The sequence below is a fragment of the Labrus mixtus genome, chromosome 12, assembly GCF_963584025.1.
Source record: "Labrus mixtus chromosome 12, fLabMix1.1, whole genome shotgun sequence".
NCBI lineage: Eukaryota > Metazoa > Chordata > Actinopteri > Labriformes > Labridae > Labrus > Labrus mixtus.
The window spans coordinates 2,670,511-2,688,119 of NC_083623.1; the positions used below are offsets into that span (position 1 = coordinate 2,670,511).

The 17,609-nt window shown below is 41.7% G+C and overlaps 2 protein-coding genes across 6 annotated transcripts in view; one reads left to right on the forward strand and one right to left on the reverse strand.

Annotated features, from left to right (window-relative positions):
• Positions 1 to 17,609, forward strand: part of xrn2 (5'-3' exoribonuclease 2) — a 173,916-nt gene that overhangs the window by 34,384 nt on the left and 121,923 nt on the right. For 3 of the 5 annotated variants that reach the window (XM_061051489.1, XM_061051491.1, XM_061051490.1), the window contains exon 29: positions 268 to 332. In XM_061051489.1, the coding sequence (XP_060907472.1) occupies positions 268 to 332 (65 nt within the window). Of the gene's footprint in view, positions 1 to 267; positions 333 to 3,702; positions 3,911 to 5,457; positions 5,851 to 17,609 lie in introns of those variants that run through there. The other 2 variants (XM_061051486.1, XM_061051488.1) reach the window with 2 other exon arrangements.
• Positions 7,592 to 9,673, reverse strand: nkx2.4b (NK2 homeobox 4b). Its single transcript, XM_061051493.1, has 2 exons — positions 9,208 to 9,673; positions 7,592 to 8,520 (listed from the first exon to the last, which is right to left on the reverse strand). Exons 1-2 carry the CDS (start codon positions 9,671 to 9,673, stop codon positions 7,817 to 7,819), a joined length of 1,170 nt encoding a protein of 389 aa, XP_060907476.1. The 3' UTR covers positions 7,592 to 7,816.

A 17,609-nucleotide genomic window follows, 5' to 3' on the forward strand; every position in this document is an offset into this window, starting at 1 on the left:
CACATTGAACATGAGATGAGCTCCGTCTGCTGCTGCACGATGAACACAGAAAAGTCCACTAAAGACGATGCTCATGAGAAATGTGTCCTCTCTCTTTTTTTCTTTGTGATGATCCCGTCGAGCTTCTCAGGTGAATCAAAACGACAATCACCGGCTCCACGTCCCGGTTGAGCAGAAAGTAAAAAAAAAAAAAAAAGTTGCGTTTCCTCCTCGAACTTCACCGAGCTGAAGCACTTCTCTGAACATGTCGTCTTTTGTTCTCTGCAGATTCCAGGCAGGGCAGTTTGCTGGGAGCGCCTCCCCCCTTCCAACAGCCCCAATATCCAAGGTGAGTCTGCTTTGATTTTTTATTTATTTTAAAGGCTACGTTTTTCAGGATGTGCACCGAGGCTAGGCTCACGTTTGGCGTCCTGGCTGTTGAAGCTTGTTTTAAAACACAGATCCTACAATGTTTTTATCTTTAAAACAGAGTAACGCTTTGTTGCTTTGTCGGCCAAGGACTCGATCGACCGCTCTGCACAGAGAGACTGTTTGTGAGATGTTGGAAATGTAACTTTCCCTCTTCCTGTTTTCCTCTTTGTGACGATCTGAGGTAGAATTAAACACGTCAAGGCCTCGGTTTGTGCCCGTCTCCATCAGGGGAGCTCTGCCGCTTCCTGCTGCTGAATTAAGATCTCTCCCCGTCCGTCCATCCGTCGCTCTAAAACAAATTTCTCTCGAGGAGGTTTGTGCAACTTAATGAGGCATCACTAATGCTTTTGGAGGCCGCTGCAGCTCCCCCCGTGCTCGCACAGACCGCCTATTGATTCTGGCTCCAGACCTCTCCAAAAGTCCTAATCAGGTTCCCCGGTTCAACTTTTTCAGGCCCATTGTGGCTCGGTGTCACTTCAGGTCAGTAGTTATTAGCGGCGACTGAAAACAGTTTCTTTATCTGCTCGGGACCGGGACCAAATGAAATGCAGGAGGAAACTTTAAGAGGAGGGGGATTACGGATTCCAGCGCTCTGTTAAGTCCGGCTCTGGCCAGAGTGTGACATGGTTCAGTAATGAGGGATGGGGGGGGGGGGGCGCTGCGGCTCTCAGAGTCTCCTCTCTTCATTGTGACTTAAGAAGAGACTTTTAATATCAGCGCCGGATTGACACATTGTCCGCCGGCGGCGTGGAGGGTCGTGGCGTGCCAGCTCTTCACTCGGTCCCACGGAGGCAATCCGGCCGCCTCATTTCAGAGGATGAGGAGGATCCGAGACCATATGTGAATATGGTTAATTTCATACTCTGAGCTCTTTCATGATCATCGCTGCTAAGTCCGCTCAGGAGAGGCTGTTTTATTTGCTCGAGGGCGCCGTCCCTCAGTAAACGCCTCGTCGAGAGGGGAGGTTTTAGGGAGGTTAAAGATCGCCCTTGCTGGATCTCAAAGTCCAGCTTTTCATCGACCGGCTGATTAATCACCCCAACTTCAAATAATCAAAGAGTCTTTAGGTTCTCAAAATGTTCGATGTTAGGTTACTTCTTAGATGATTTAAAACGATAAAAATCTGTTGATTTAATAATCGATAGAATCAAAAATACAGAAACTTTAAGACAGGTGCATGGGAGAGGAATGAAGTGGTCCAAAAATGAACGATTTTGTAAATTGCACAGAAACATTATCAATGATTGAACATCAAACTGTGTGCAGGAGTTTCTCTTCAGTTGTTGATGATTAAAAATAAGAAGTAACCAGTCATTGTCCCAGTGTCCATCAGAGATTAGGATTAAATTAAAGTCTGATTTCCTCATGAACAAAATGAAACCTCCTTGTTGAAGTGAAGCACCAACATTTAAAAGTTCTGACTTCCTCCTGACTCAAACAAACCTTTGCTCACTTTAAACTTTGAATTTATTACGATTAAGTCATTGTTTTACGTCCATTCGATGAAGCTGCAGGTTTCTTCGAAATGTGAAAAACAAGTTTTGAAATGTTTTTTTTTTGTTCCCAGAGGTGTCTAAAGCCTCAAAGGTATTCAGTTAAATTTATTAATAGAGGGATTCTTACCCTAAAAAAAAGAATGTACCAAATGATCGATTACCGAAGTAGCTGCAGATAAAGTTTCCATCACTTCATCTTTGTTCCCGTGTCCTAAACATTGTTATACTTCCTCCTACCAAAGAGTAAAAACACACAAAGACAGAAGAGTTGACTTTCTTCTTCTCTAATCATCATGACTGAAGGATCAATGTCATCTGGAGAAAAATAAACTTTATCATGTTTAGAAAGTTTGGATGGATTTGGAAATTAAAAATGAGGTAAAAACAAAAGTTTGTAGATTTGTGTTTTATCATCGACAAAGAACGACCTCTCATCTCCAGAGCGGCTCTCTGATCTGAGAGGAGGCGGGGTCCACTCTTGTTGCTAGGTAGGACACATTCTCTGAAAAGCAGTGAGTGGACGATCCCAAAAATAAAAACACTTGACAAACTCTCTTGGTTAAACGGGCATAGAAGGACGTTGAAATCGATCGTCCTCATCGTTTAATGAACTCAGAGACATTTTGTCAAAATGAACTTCTCTCTCGATGTAATGTTTGAAGAGATTTTCAGATTCCTGCTCTCACGTTTCTTCACCGTGCATTTAGTGTTTAAGGACGGGGAAACAGCTCGGCTTTCAACAGCTGTTATAAAGTTTAACCCCCAATTTCCACGTACTCCCGTCAGCGCTGCACACCACTCTGCCGTTGGTTGTGTTTCCACAGCGAGCGCCGCGAGCCGGGCAGCGCCGCTACGCTCAAATACGCTGTTGGTCTTTTTTTTGGCGGCGCTCGCTGTAAGCACCCGTCAAGGTGGAAAGAATAGAACGACCCGGACAGGAAGTCAGACAAGGAAACGCACACAGAGCGTCCGGATAATTTAAAAATGAAACACAATATGCGTACTCCATAACTTTATCGACATGACGACAAAACAGAGACAAAGCTACAAGTTGTTTCTCCATTCCGTTTGAGTTGGTTGGTCCCGTCTCCATGACAACAGTCTGTTGATAACAGCCGCTGTATGACCGACGCTGCTCCGTTACTTTTTTACTGAATGTTTTATATCGGAGATCATTTTTTTTACCCGATCAGACGCGGTGCGAGGAGGATGTGGAGGTACAAGACACGATCTGTAGGCGAATATCAAACATTTGGAAAAGAGCGCCGGTGACATCAACAACGCCTTTCTGAAACGTTGGAACATTGTCAACTTGAGCGCTTTGATCGGAGCGGCCGCACAAAAAAGGCGGAGAGCTCGGAAGAAAAGACGAGCTCTCTCCAGCTCTCTACTTGTTCAGAAAAAAAACGCTAGCTGGTCACGGCGTCTAAGGCTTACATTCTGGAGGAGGAATGTTGGAATGAAACACTCGGTTAAATGATTTCTGTCTCTATAAAAATGTGTGAAACTGAAACCTGGTGAGTCAACATTCAAACTATAAAGCTCACTGGATGTCACATGACGTCGGCCCGGTCCCCGTGAGGTAGCCAGGAAGCTGCACGCTGTCCATAATGTGAGCTAACGGCGTTACTGTGTGTCAGCGTCACGCACAGATTCCTGAAGGTCTGAGTCTGGTGCCTCTCTGTCCTCGCATCCTCGAGCAGGACTCCGACATGTCGGAGAATCTCGATCTGAATTTGAGACCTTGCTGTGGAGAGTACTTAACAGATGTGTGTGTGTGTGTGTGTGTTTCCAGGCAGCAGCAGCAGCAGTATGGCGGGGGAGGCGGCGGCGGCGGCGGGGGTCACGGCTGGGATCGAGCTCAGCACACGCAGCAGTCGGCGTACCAGCAGAACGCGAGCCGCGGACGAGGAGGGGCGGCGCCCGGAGGATACCAGCAGCGCTTCGACCAGCGGAGAGACGAGTGGCACGATCGACGGGACAACCGGGGCCAACAGCACCAGGTAAACTTAACAAAATAAAAGCCTGCTCTGACGCTGAGCCCTGATAGTGAACACATCGCTTTTACTCCATATTCCTCCAATTTTTATAATAATTATAATTAAATAATAATAAGTATTTTAAAATCTGTTCAACCTCAGCCTTAAGGTCGTTAAAGTCCATGAACCTTTACAGTCGATAAAAGTATTAAAGTGTTTCATCAATATGAAAACAAATATAAAAATCCTGTTTGTTCATCAGGTTTGACTTTCAAAAATAAAATCGATGGCTGACTCTGAGCTGTTCTTTTTATTCTAGCGTTTTTAAAAAAATTATTATTTAACGCTTCAGGAGTTAGACCTCTCTCACAGCTTCACTGCACCGCCAAAATAAAAGACTTTTGATGACGAATAAAGCTGCGATACTCTGCACTACTTCCTGTGTGTGGGCGGGACGTTTCCACCTTCAGAAGTAGAATCAACACAGACGATTATATACAACCAACTCAAGACTCGTTTTATTTTGAAAATAAGTTGAAGTTTAATTTCTCTGGCGTTGAAGACGAAACTCGATGTTGTGTAAAATGACCCCGCTCCCGGTGGGGGGTGTAGACGGAGCACTGAGGGAACACTACTTTTAAAATAATGCTAGTTTTAGAAAATGACCAACCCTGACTTTTAAGATGGTTTAGATTTTAGTTTTGCAAATGCTGGCCGTGAGAAAAAGATCGCCCCAGAAACAACTGCAGTGTCAACCGCCAATAAACACCACAGAAGAAGAAAAACAACAGTGAAATGCAATTTAGTTTTCAAACATCTGGAATGTCCCTGATTCTCAGATTTTAGTCAGATTTTTAAACTCTCAACACCTCGGACCTCGACCTGTTTGGATTTACATGTTTGGAGTTTGAAGAAAAGAAGACAGCCTTCAATATTTGGAGTTGGAAAATGTTTTTATGGGATGGTCTCGACTAAAAGGACACATCCTGCCTCCCTAAGGGTTTGAAGAGTCGTGTGTCGACTTCTTTTATTTTGCACTTTAATTTGTAAAGATTTAAAACCTTTAATTAAAAACAACCTAGAGATTGAAATCGATTTTAAACTAGGACTTTGAGTATATTTTTAAACGGGTAATTTAACTTGTTCCTAAGTAACATTTTCATTTCCACCTCTGAGTGAAAGTTAGATCAAACTTGGAGCGTGCATCATAATCTCTAAGCTATCCGGCGTTCCAAGTTTGTACAGAGGCTGTCGTCCTCGTTGCAGCAACCGTGGGTTCAAATCCGCCCCCCCCCCCCTCTCTCTCCTCCCATCACTTCCTGTCTCTCTTCAGCGCTCCTATAACGGCTCAAACAATGAATTTAAAAAAGTGAACTTCTTCCATAACTCTGCAAATGTCTCCGAGCGTTTGCTCTTTATTTCTTCAGGAGTTTCTTTCCTCTGAATGTCTCGTCTTGTCGCTCGTTTCTTCCTCTTCAGTTATTTTTATTTAATCTGTAAATTCTGTCTTTAGCGTGTCTACATTTCAAACCCGGAGCTCCTTTCAACTTGAACCTCTTTGTGTGTTTCAGAGCTTCAGCTCGGGCCGAGGTTACCCTCCCCCTCCTCCATCCAGACGCTACGACTGGAAGTAAACTCAGAGCACATGCCGGACTCTGGGGTTACATGTGGGCGGGGCTATTTTTAGGGGAGACATGTCACCAGTATTTTTTTTTTTTCATTTTTAATGTCTTCTTGTACAATTAATTATTTTTTCCTCTTCATTTTACTTACAAACAAAAACAAAAAGGTTAATATGTAACGTTGTGATTTTTAAGACGATCAGCCTGTAAAACTTGTCGAACACAAGTGAGTCCCGGACTACGAGTCCTCATGGGTTTCTTTTTGAGAGACGCCTCTCCAATGTGGTCTAAAAAAAAAAAAGACGACAAATAAAACGTTTGGATTGTTTTTGTCTCACAGAAGTCCTCGTCTCTGCTTCCAGGTCTACATGTTCACACTTCAGGTTAAACACAAGAACACTTCAAAGGTCGCTCGTTTGTTTTTTTTTGTTTGTTTTTTTAATAAATCTCCCGTTAGAAATATAAAATAGTCGACATCCAAATTCAACCACAGAAGAAGAAAAAAAACCACAACCAAACCGTCATTTCTAAAAACATCTGGACGTCCTGTAACATGTAAATAAAAAAACAGAATGAGATGATTTTTCAAACATTTAAAAAGATGAGACATGTTGTTTTGAGAAGCCAGCCACGTGTTTCTAAATAGTCGTGACGGGGGTCATAGACGGCGTCGTGGACGGCGCTCTGCTGCTTCACTTTTAAAAACACTGGAGAGAGAGATCTGTTCCTGTCGCTGTGAAAGTGAACCTTTGTCCACTTCCTGTTTAATCACGCTCTCCTCTGTAAAATATTTGGAGCTTTAAGAAACGTAAAAATAAGACAATCGGTGACTAACGGGGTCTGCAGGGACGCCCTCCCCCCGTTTGTCAGCCGGACTCTTGGACTACACTCACTCTTGGAGCTGAATGAAGGTTTAGATCAGTCGGGCCTTTCACTGGAAAATAAAGTTTCTATGAGGCAGCTTTATGCGTTAATTAAAATTCATGCTTAATAATGGAGAATTCACCAGGGTGCAGGTTACCCACGCCATCAGCACTGATGATGCATTTTTCAAAGTGGGGGGTAGGGGGGGTCCTGACACTTCAGGGGGTCGCAAAAAACTTGGAGGGAAATGGACCAAAAATTTGAATTAACAAAAAAAAATGTAGTGACAGTAACATTTGAATACATGACTTTTTAGATGTTATTAATCACTGTGTTTAAAGTACATGAAGGGGGGGGGGGTGGAGAGGGGTCATGGCAATCTTCAGTTTAAACCAAAAAATACTGACACCCCTAATCTGAATCGAGCAGCGTTTGTGAGGGACCCTGATATTTAAAAAAAACTTGCTGATCCACAAAAAACTTCCCACCTCCGCTTAAAATAAAACTCTAGAAAGAAATGAACGAGGAAGAAGTCGAATGTTTAATGTGCAAGAGGGGTTCCTGTAAGAATTTAGATATGGGGGTCCTAGGCATGGCAAACCCCTGCACCTTAATGCCCCCCCCCCCCCCTCTCTCTCTCTCTCTCTTCCTCTTAACTTTTTTGAAAACATATTTCTAATTTTCACAAAGCGATGACATTGACATGATGTCCTCCTGCTGCATTTCCAACAACACATTAAAGCTTAATGTTTTGCAAATCATCACATTTAGTGTCTAATTATATTTAAACACAACGTCCCAGTTATTATTATTTATTTTTTTAGATGTTTGAGTTGTTTGTGCAGAATATTCCGGTACATTCAAACCCCTCTCTCTTTAATATCTACATTCAGTCTGTAAGAGTTTCATTGTTCCACTGATCAACACTGTAAACTGCTCAATCTGCTTCTGGCTCCACAAATCAAAAAAACATTCAAATGTAAAACAAAAAGAAGACGTTTATTTAAAACCGGAAACATGTTTTTTTTTATTTTTTTTTAAATCAGCTGTAACGAAGAATTTGAATAATAAATTGAATTCAGGTGAAAATATTTCGTTTAAACCCGGAAACAGCTTCACTTGTTTGTTTTTTTTTACTTCTGGTAATAATTTAAATTTGTCTGAGAAATAAAAGGGAAACTAAAAATTTGATGTTTTTTTGTCCTCCTGGATTAAATCAAAACATTTTATAACAAAACATAAAAAGACTAATCACAAATATTTCGTTTTGCAGAGGAAGCCACATTCAGACCCGGTTCAGCCTCTTATTTACAGTTTTTTAGTTTTGCACCTTGTTGCTCCAAAACCAATAAAAGAAGTCTGGTGCTTGTTTTGTTTTGTTGGCCGGAAAAAAAAATCCACCTCAGGCCCGGATCCCCGTCAGTCCTCCTCCTCATGGTGTCTCCTACCAAGTCCTCCCGTACAGTAAATTGGAGCCGATCATGCTGTTCGTGTACTCGATTAGCGCCGCGTCAGTCTGCGTCATGTTGATCTGCGCCTGCAGTCCCAGCGGCGGACTCGGGGACAAATCCTCCAGCTCCTCCGTGGATGACAGCTGGTTCACCTGCTGGTTCACCTGCTGATGATGATGATGGTGATGATGCTGCGGGGTCGCCGTCATGGCTTCCCCTGCGCTGCTCTGTCTGTTTCCAGTCTGGTTGGAGCCGCTGGACTCGGTCCTGCAGCTCTTCCCGGTTTTGGATAGAACCGGGGACACGGAGGAGGAGCGGCACAGACTTCCTCCTCCTCCGCCTCCGCCGCTCCCTTCCTGCTGCTGCTGCTGCTGCTGCTGCTGCTGCTGCGGGCCTTTGTCCTTGGCCTGCCGCTTCAGCTTGTACCGGTGGTTTTGGAACCAGATCTTGACCTGGTTCGGAGTGAGGTGGATGAGTCCGGCCAGGTGCTCCCTCTCCGGCGCGGACAGGTACTTCTGCTGTTTGAAGCGCCGCTCCAGCTCGTACACCTGAGCCTGCGAGAAGAGAACCCGCCGCTTCCTGCGCGGCGCGGCGTGCAGACTCACCATGGAGCACTTGGTGCTGGAGTCCATCCCGGACAGAGAGCCCACCATCCCGGACATGTTCATCCCGGCGGAGGGGCCCATGAATCTGGAAACTTAAAAAATACATTAAAAACAATCAAGTTTAAACGAATCAAACGGCGAGATTCATCTCAAACAAAAACTCGCTTATCCATAAGATTAAAATATGTATCTTTTTATCAAATTGAAAATCAATTTAAATGCTTAATAAAATAAATAAATTCATCATATTTAAAACGAAAATATGCCGAAAAGTTTAGGAGTAAAAAAGGTGACTGCTGCGGGAAAATAAACTCGATTTAAATTCTGAGAAAAGGCCTAGATCCCTTTTTTTTAAATCATAAATATCAGTTAATCCACTTTATTAATATACTTTCGTGCATGTATGTATTAAAGTGGTGAATTAAATTCATCAGATGATGATAAAAAAAACAAAAACGGATTGGTGCCACAGATGCCATAAATAACTTATTTTAATGAGTGTGCGTAAACACGTTTCCACGAAGTCTGTTTTCAATCCTCAAAGAAAGTAAAAAGTGACGCCAGAAAAATTAGATGACAGTAAATATATCCTAAAATAAATTGTAAAAGATCACTTTTTTTTTGTTGGTCTTGAAAAAAACAATCAGCTGTTATTTTGATTCACATTTGAAGAACTTTTGTTTCCATCGTGCGTAAAAGGCCAAACTGTCCCGCGTGATTTTTCTCTTTTAAAACTTTCCTCTGATTATAAAAAAAAATGTTTTTAATAAACTTCTTACTTGTGGGGTATCTGGGCTCCGGGTTGCTGTACCACGCGGCCCCCCCGCCCCTCACCGTCTCCTGGTAGGACGGCAGCTCTCCCACGTTCCCGATGCCGCCGTTGCAGAACCCTCCGACGGCCCCGGAGAACTGCGGCACCCCGTGGGGGACGTGATAGGGCCCACCGGGTCCGAGCGCGGCTGCTGCTGCTGCTGCTGCTGAGGAAGAGGAGGAGGATGAGGATGAAGAGGAGGAGGACAGGTGGTGATGGTGATGGTGGTGGTGATGATGGTGCTGCTGCGCCTGCTGCTGCTGATGCTGCATCATACCGGGCTGGGAGACCTGCGACTGCCGGTAGGCGCCCAGCGGGGATCCGAGGCTCCCCGCGGCGGGATCCATCCCTCCGAACCTCCTGTAGCTGTCCTCCATCGGGCTCAAAATGTCGGAGACTGAGAAGGGGGTGGAGTGTTTGGGGCTGAAGGACATGGTGCGGACCCCCCGGGCTCTGGGCTGGATGTGGTCGGGTCAGTCCGGCGGCTCTGCGTCCCCCTCCCTCCCTCCGTCCGGGTTTTTCGTGCTTCCTCTGCCTCCCTGGGAAGAAGAAGTCCAGCTGATCGGCTGAACGAGGAGACGAGTTGCCCTTATCCCGCCGGACTCAGACTCCAACCACACGGAGGGGCGGAGCGACGGCAGCAGCAGCCAACAAAGATAATTGACATTACAGAGGTAAGTGGAGAGAATGGTTTGGACCTACTTTCTGCTTCCGCCGAGACTGTTTGCTCTGCGAGGTTTCAGCCAAACGAATTCCTTCAAACTCACAGATGAGCTCCTGTTCTGTCCTGATGAGACGATTACACTGTTAGGAAAGTGAAATGATGACGCCTTGACACACTTTATGAAACACCTGCTGTTACTGATCTTTATTTACGTTATAGTCTGGGCCGGGAAAAAAATCAAATATCCCCCTAAAAAGTGAGGAGTAATCACATTTCCTGAGTTTAAGATCTCACCTGAACGTTTCATGTTCTGGCAGCTGCACTCAGATAGATGATCTGATGTTCTTCCTTTTGTGATTATCTCCTCACACTGCAACAGTTTGAATACTCAGAGTGTGTGTGGACGCATTTTTAAGTCAGATCTTTTCTACTTTAAAACCTCTGAGTTTCTTTACTCTAAACTTGTAATATCTTTATTAATCACAGATTTCAGTGACGTCAGAATGTAAAAACTTCTCCACTTTCTGTTATTGACAGTTTCTCCTGTTTCCTGGAGCGAGATCTTCTTATTTATTTATTTATTTATTTATTTAAATGATGAAGACCAAAGTCAGCCTAAATAAGAATGAAATGTTTGGTGTGATCGTTCACACAAAGTGTTTTGTTACAGTAAAATGAACAGCCAATAAGAAGGCCAGATATAAAATGAAAAAATGTGCCATGTCAGTTATGATTACGTAACCGATTAATTAACTTTATTAATCATTAATAAAAAGACAATTAATTGCACATAGGCCTATTTAAGCAATATAAGTTCATTATATTATCATTAAGAGCTGCTGGTCAATTCTGTAAATCCTGAACACATTTTAAATCAAACGAAAATCAAACTTTCAGTTTCTGGACTTTTTAGATGATGTCGAGAAAAAACAAATATGAATCTTTACGTTACTGCAAATACCAACAAACAACAGAACCTCTTAACGATGTGCAGAGGGACTACAGGTGGAAATGATAATCTGGTATATTTACATGTTTATGTTCAGTAATGTGCACTGTCTCTATTTAAATAAATAAAAATAAGGCGAATGAAGTTTATTACTGCAGCACGTTTCAGCAACAACTCAAAGTGCTTCACACGAGACGTGAAAATACATTTCTACTTCTATTTTATGACCGTGTTTTCCCATTTATTTTACTGTAGCCTCGTTATGTTTGTTTTGAACTCTTTTGTGCATTTTTTTTTCCTGATTGTACTCCTCTCTCTCTCTCTCTCACTCTCTCGCTGCTGTAACAACATGTCTGCCATGCAGTGGAGGATAAATCAAGTTCTTTTAATCCTAAAAGCATCGAGACAAAGAGGAAAAGAAACAATAAAATAGACAATAAAAACAAAGAAACAGGTGATTAATATTTAATTAATAATTACAGAGACAATTAAATATTAAAATGTTATCTCCTAAATAATTAAAAGAAAATGTATTTAAATAAAAAAATATATAAAATCAGCTAAAACAGCTTCTTAACATGTTTGCTTATTTTATTAACGTCTGTCTACGCGATAATCAGCCGTTGCCATGGTAACAGTACACATATTTTCTTACATTATTAACTCTGTAGTTTTTGTTATGAGTTATTTAATGTGGCAGAAAATTAAAATTGTGTGTTTAATAATAACATCTTAAAGGGACTTTTAAAAAAAAGTTATGTTTAATAAAATTAGTTGAAGTTGATTTTTGTTTATTTCTTTTAAGTTTACCCCCCTCTTCTTCCATGCTAGTTTCCGTGACCCCCCGACCCCCACTTTGTGACCTTCTAATGTAACCTCCTCCTGTTAGTTTCCAGTAAACATAAGATTATTTACAGATAAAGTGATCCTGACAGATTTTTAAAAAATGTGAGTAATTCACCTGATTGGTTCACGTGTGTCTCGTGTTGCTCCACAGAATATTAAAAATTAAATTACTATTCTCACATTTGTCTAAATAATATCAGACTGTCTTCATGTTTTCCTGCAGCTTCATTCACCTTTGCACGCGCAGCTTCACAGTCCGAGCAGCCAATCACCTGCTGACCCGCTGCGTCACGTCACTCACGTAGTTTTTTTTTTCTTTTATTAGGCTACTGTCCGTCCGGGGAGAGGAAGTGGGGGAAAAACCGAGTCTCCGCTGTTTGTTTGATCCGTTCATCATCAGGACACTACACCGGGACCGGAGCGGAGCCTCAGCCCGGCTTTGAGCTGCTGCGGCCGGCTGCGAGGAAGAGGAAACCCCGCCGGGACCTGATGGAGGAAACACCGGAGAGTAAAACCTTTAAATGAATACAGACTTACAGGGTAGAGAGCCACAGATGTTTACAGCTGTGTAGCCAGTTTGTTATCAAGTAATGGACATTTTAATGACGTATTTAATTAAATCTATAAATCAGATATCATTTTGATAAATATCTTTAATGTTAAATCTGCAGCTTTAAATGTAAACAGATGTATTTATTCATCTCTTGGACTAAATGAGGCTTTTAATGTTCTTTAATGTCGCGTTCACACACGCAGAAGTTTTTCTTTTTAGTTTTAGCCTCAGTTCCGTTTAGATTAATTTCAAAATAAAATAATTATGGCTCGTTAAAGAGTCTTAAAGTGCAGTTCACAGATGTTTCACACTTTTACCTTCAGTGTCATACATCTCAAAGGTGTGTGTGTGTGTGTGTGTTGAATATTTCTTGTTCAAACACTGCAGTTTATTTTAGACTTATTGTGCACCTCTGCTGATTGAATCCCTTTAAAGGAAGGAAATATTTATATTTCTTAAACATCACAACATCCCTAAAGATGTCTGAGAGGGCTCGAGGTAGAACATAAGACATATTTTTATTACGTATATCTTAACATTTAAATGACTTGTGTACTCTCTAGTCTGCAGGGTTTTTATCAGCGCCCGTCTGATGGTGTCTGAAGAGTTCAAAGTGATTCAGCTTCTGATAATCGAAGCTTTTAACGGATCTGATATCAATCTACCAAATCACTGAAATGCTCCTTATTTATCAGAGATTAAAGTTTCACATTTGTGTGAGAGTTCAGGGTGAGTTTAAGACGGACAGTTTATTCTGGGAACGAGCTTTAAAGTCTTACTTTTAGTGTGATGAGTGTGGACGGTGGGCCGTGCAGAGTTATTATTATGGTTACTGTGATGTTTCTCAGAGGGAGTTCTTTCACTTAAAGTCGGTGTCATTGTTGTGATGACTCCATAATTTGTGTTTCTGTCGTCTTGTTTTAAAATGTACAAAAAAAAAAGATTCAATTAAATTTAAGAACGAGAGTCAGAAGACAAAGAGACGGTCTTTATATATTTAATATAGGGCCCGACCGATATGAGTTTTAGGGCCGATATCTATATTAGGAAGTGTTGTAGTCGATGCCATGCTAACCGAGATTAAGACATACCTGAGACCAGAGTGATCCGAGACCGAGACATTTAGGGATCGGGGCAGAGACAAGACCAAAAATCAAACTACAAATGAATTGAAGTTATTTGTTCTTTTAGAAAGAGGCGTTTTCTTTCTAATCACAGTAATGACTTGGAAAAGATCCAGTCAGTGGTGGTCTCGATTTAAAATCCAGAGTCTGCCCAGTCTAAGGCCGAGTAAAAAATGCTTTTGATTCCGAAACGAGAACTTCAAAAAGTGGTCTCGAGACTAAAAAAACACTAAACATTCAGGAGAGGATAAATCTGATACCGATACATCGGCCGATATCTTTAGTAGATCTTCCTTCAATCTGGAGAGATAAATATAAAAACATTTATTTTGTTGATTCCTCGGTTATCAAACACTTGTGGAAAAAGATTTATAATTAAGACAAGATGGCCGCTCGACTGGAGTGTAACTGAGCATGAACTTGCATCACCACCTGACACTCTGCAGAGTGATCCATACAGCGCCCTCTGCTGGTCACAGAGAACTGCTAGTGTAAAACAATTAAACTAAAATATAATGTTCTTTGATTAGTGAATAAATCGAGTGATATCTGCGTAAATCTGAGATAAAATATGTCACTGGATACGCTGATATCGGCTGGATGATTTATCGGTCGAGCTCTAACGTGCATTTTTATATTTGACATTTTTAAATTCTATTTTATATATTGTAATATCTTCTTATACTGTATTATTTAAGTTGTTTCTAGTTCTGCTTTATTTCCTTGTTAATTGTTTAGCACCAATACACCAAGTCAAATTCCTTGTATGTGTAAATGTACTTGATAATAAACCCAGATTCTGATTGTGATTCTGATTGTGATTCTGATGATATCGAGAGCGACCTCTCGTCCAGATGAGATTTATCCATCAGTGCAGTGATCACTGAAACAAAAATGTCCCCTCATCTATGAGGAGGTTTCTGATTTGACGAGGAAACGTTTAAATTTTTCATTGATTTTTAGATTTGTATCGACTTCATCTCAGCGCGGCTCGATCATGTCAAAACAACATCCTCATCATGATTATTATTTGTTATTGATACTGAGATCACGATTACTTGTTGATTTAACAACTTCTGCATCACAAGGACTTTGACTTGTCTCGTCATAAAATTTAAACTAATAAGTCGACAGGTTTTGATATAGTTTAAAAAAAAAAAAAAGATAAACATATAGATGAACGAGAACACGTTTGAGACGGCGTGTTCAACACATTGATGCATGAAAGACGGTTTGAACGCTCACGTTTCCTTTCAACATTTTAAAACGTGTTTCTGAATTTTGTCGTCGAGTTGGGCTTCACATAAAGGAACTCAAAGTGTAGTGGGGTGCGATCAAAAGGTCTCGATCTCTTTTCTACACCTGCAGCACTCGAGCTCATCTCACCAGGTACGTTCAGGTTTGCACACCTTGATCTGTGAGTGACTCTAAAATCTAATCTCCTCTCTGTTTGGTTCAAACCTTTGTTTGGCTTTGGGAGCATTTTTTAATTTTTTTTTCATATTTGACTGAGTGAAGAAAATCTTTGATAATGAGAGAAAATGTGTCTTTGGATTGAATGTCTTCAGTCTTGGATCCATCTGGCTCACTTTTCGCTTACCTGAGGAGACGACAAAGAGGCTAGGCCCGAGGTGTCACCCCAAAACCCCTAGCTTTGATTGGCTATTTGCCCAGCCAGAGGCGGGGCTTGAGCAGATGTTTGTTTGCAGTTTCTAAAATACTTTAAATTGTGACTGTGGACGTGCATGTTGTGTCGAGTCCGTGTAGAATGAAGCTTAGAAGATGTACATGTTTAAAAGTCGGTGATGGTGGTTAGAACACGCCCATATATGGAGGTCATGGTCCTCCAAGCAGGCGGCTCAGGATTCAAATCTGGCCTGTGTCTCCTTACCCGCATGTCTCTCGCTCTCTCTCCCTGACTCAATCCATTGTCAGATCTGTAAATGAAGGCATAAAAAGCTCAAAATTAAACCTTGAGAAAAAGAGTCGGTGTGATCGGTGCAGACGGGGGGGTCGATAAAGGCCACCCCTGCACAAGTCAGAGCCCCAGGTGGGCCACCCCTGTCCAAAAAGTCTGGACACACCCCTGCAGAGATGTAAGAGTTTTGAAAAGTTTTTAAAAAACACATCTATCCTGGTTCATGCACGGCCTGCTCCGGAAGTGAGGACAACAGGAACGCAAGAATTAAAAAATAGGAAATCCTTCCTGCATATTATCCCTTTGGTAAAGTGTCTCGAGCAGGGCTTTAAATTTACTTTTTTTGAATCACCAGACAACATGGTTTAGTATATTTTTAAAGTTACCAGCCAACCAGATTTTCTACCAGACAAATATGCCCAAATCTGGCAACACTGACTTGTCGCATCATTTCTGCAGCCTGCCGATTCAAACAGACGCAGTAATATGGTTCTCCAGCTTCCTCATGCCAGGACTGACCTGGGGAAAACTGCTTTTAGTGTCAGTGCTGCAAACTCCTGGAATATTTTACAACAGGACCTGAACTTTTATCCCTTATGGAAACTTATAAATATTATTTTTAACCACCCAATACCTGACTGTAACTGTTTTATTTTATTTTAATGACTGACTTATCACTGTAGTAATTTCAAGCTTTTAAATTATTTTATTGTTCTTATTGCTCTTTTATTGATTTTATTTTCTACAGTAGCTTTATCTCATTTCTCGTTGTTTATCATTTAAGTATGTTTTCTCGGCATCGTTGTAAATGAGGGTCGCCCACAGTGATCTCTCCGAGAACTTAAATAAAGGTTGATGGTGATGATGATGATATTTGCTTCAGCCAAAATGGCTATTAACTCTACAAAGTTACCCGCCAAAGTTCATTTTTACCCCCAACTGGCCGGTTGGTGGGTGTTCATTTAAAGCCCTGGTCTCGAGATAACACTTGTTATGAATTGGCGCTTTATAGATAATGATTGATTGATGATCTACTTAGTAAGACAGGTGCATAGGAAAGGAATAAATCCATCAAGATTTGCGGGCCAGCTCCTGCACACTGTCTAAATTGCACAAAAAAGATTGCCAATGTTTTTGTGCAATTTAGACAGTGTGCAGGAGCTTCCCTGAAAGTTTAAAAACATTTTTGTAAGAGGAGCTTTTCTGTATGTGCATACTATAAAATCTAATAGTTGAACTTCTTCTTTTCCTGAAGTAAAAGATGTGACGTTTTCATCCAGTGTCACAGATGTTTTTATTTATCATTATTTGTCACACTGCAGAAGTTTAATCCGTATATTTTTCTTCTTTTCCTCCTCAGATAAAAAAAACCCCCCACCTGTGACTAAGACTGGAGGAGGAGGAGGAGGAGGTGAGGGAGACTCTACAACCTCTATTTGTTCCCTCCTCCTCACCCTTCCTCACCCCCTTTTACGTTTCCTGTCTCATCGCCTCCCTTTTCTCTCTCTCTCCCCTCAGTTTAATCCTCGGCTCTCTGGAGGAGCTTTAGGGCCAAGCAGCTGGGGTCCCTGAACGCCTCTTGAAAAGGCAGCCCACTCCAACCAGGAGGGCGAGGGAGGGAGGGAGGGGGGAAGGGGGAGGCGTCCAGACCACCTGGCTCCTGAAACATGACAAAAATCAATCAACCTTTATTTCCACTGTGAGAGGGAGGAGGAGGCGCCTGAGAACTACAACGTCTCCACTTGTGAACTCTGTCTCACTTTATCTATTTCTAAGAGATTGATTCTGTATGTTTGTCATTTTAAAAAAAGTCTCTCAAAAAGATTCAAACCAACACTGAGTCAATCAATACTTCAATGTTGTTTTTCCTTCATATTAATAATTCAAATGGTCCAGTCTTCTGATGACTACACATACATTTTCATACACATTCATACACCGCTGATGAAGCAGAGGGAGCAACTTGGGGTTAAGTGTCTTGCCTAAGGACACATCGGACATGTAGCTGCAGGAGCTGGGGATCAAACCCTGAATCTTCCTGTTGAGAGACGACCGACTTTACCAACTTGAGCCACAGCCGCCCCAAATCAAAGTTCAAAGAAGTGCAAAGAAAAGAAAACTTGAGTCCATTTTTATTTCTGAAACTTTAAAAAAACACAAACTTAGAACAAACAGCGAATTAAAGAATGCACCCGGGAGTTTTTTTTCACCTTACGTTTGCAGCATTTTGAAATATTTCTGCAAATTGAAACGTCAGATACCCCTATCAGGAGCTAGAGGAAACCCCGGGGGGAAAAAAAGATCCTGCAGGACTTT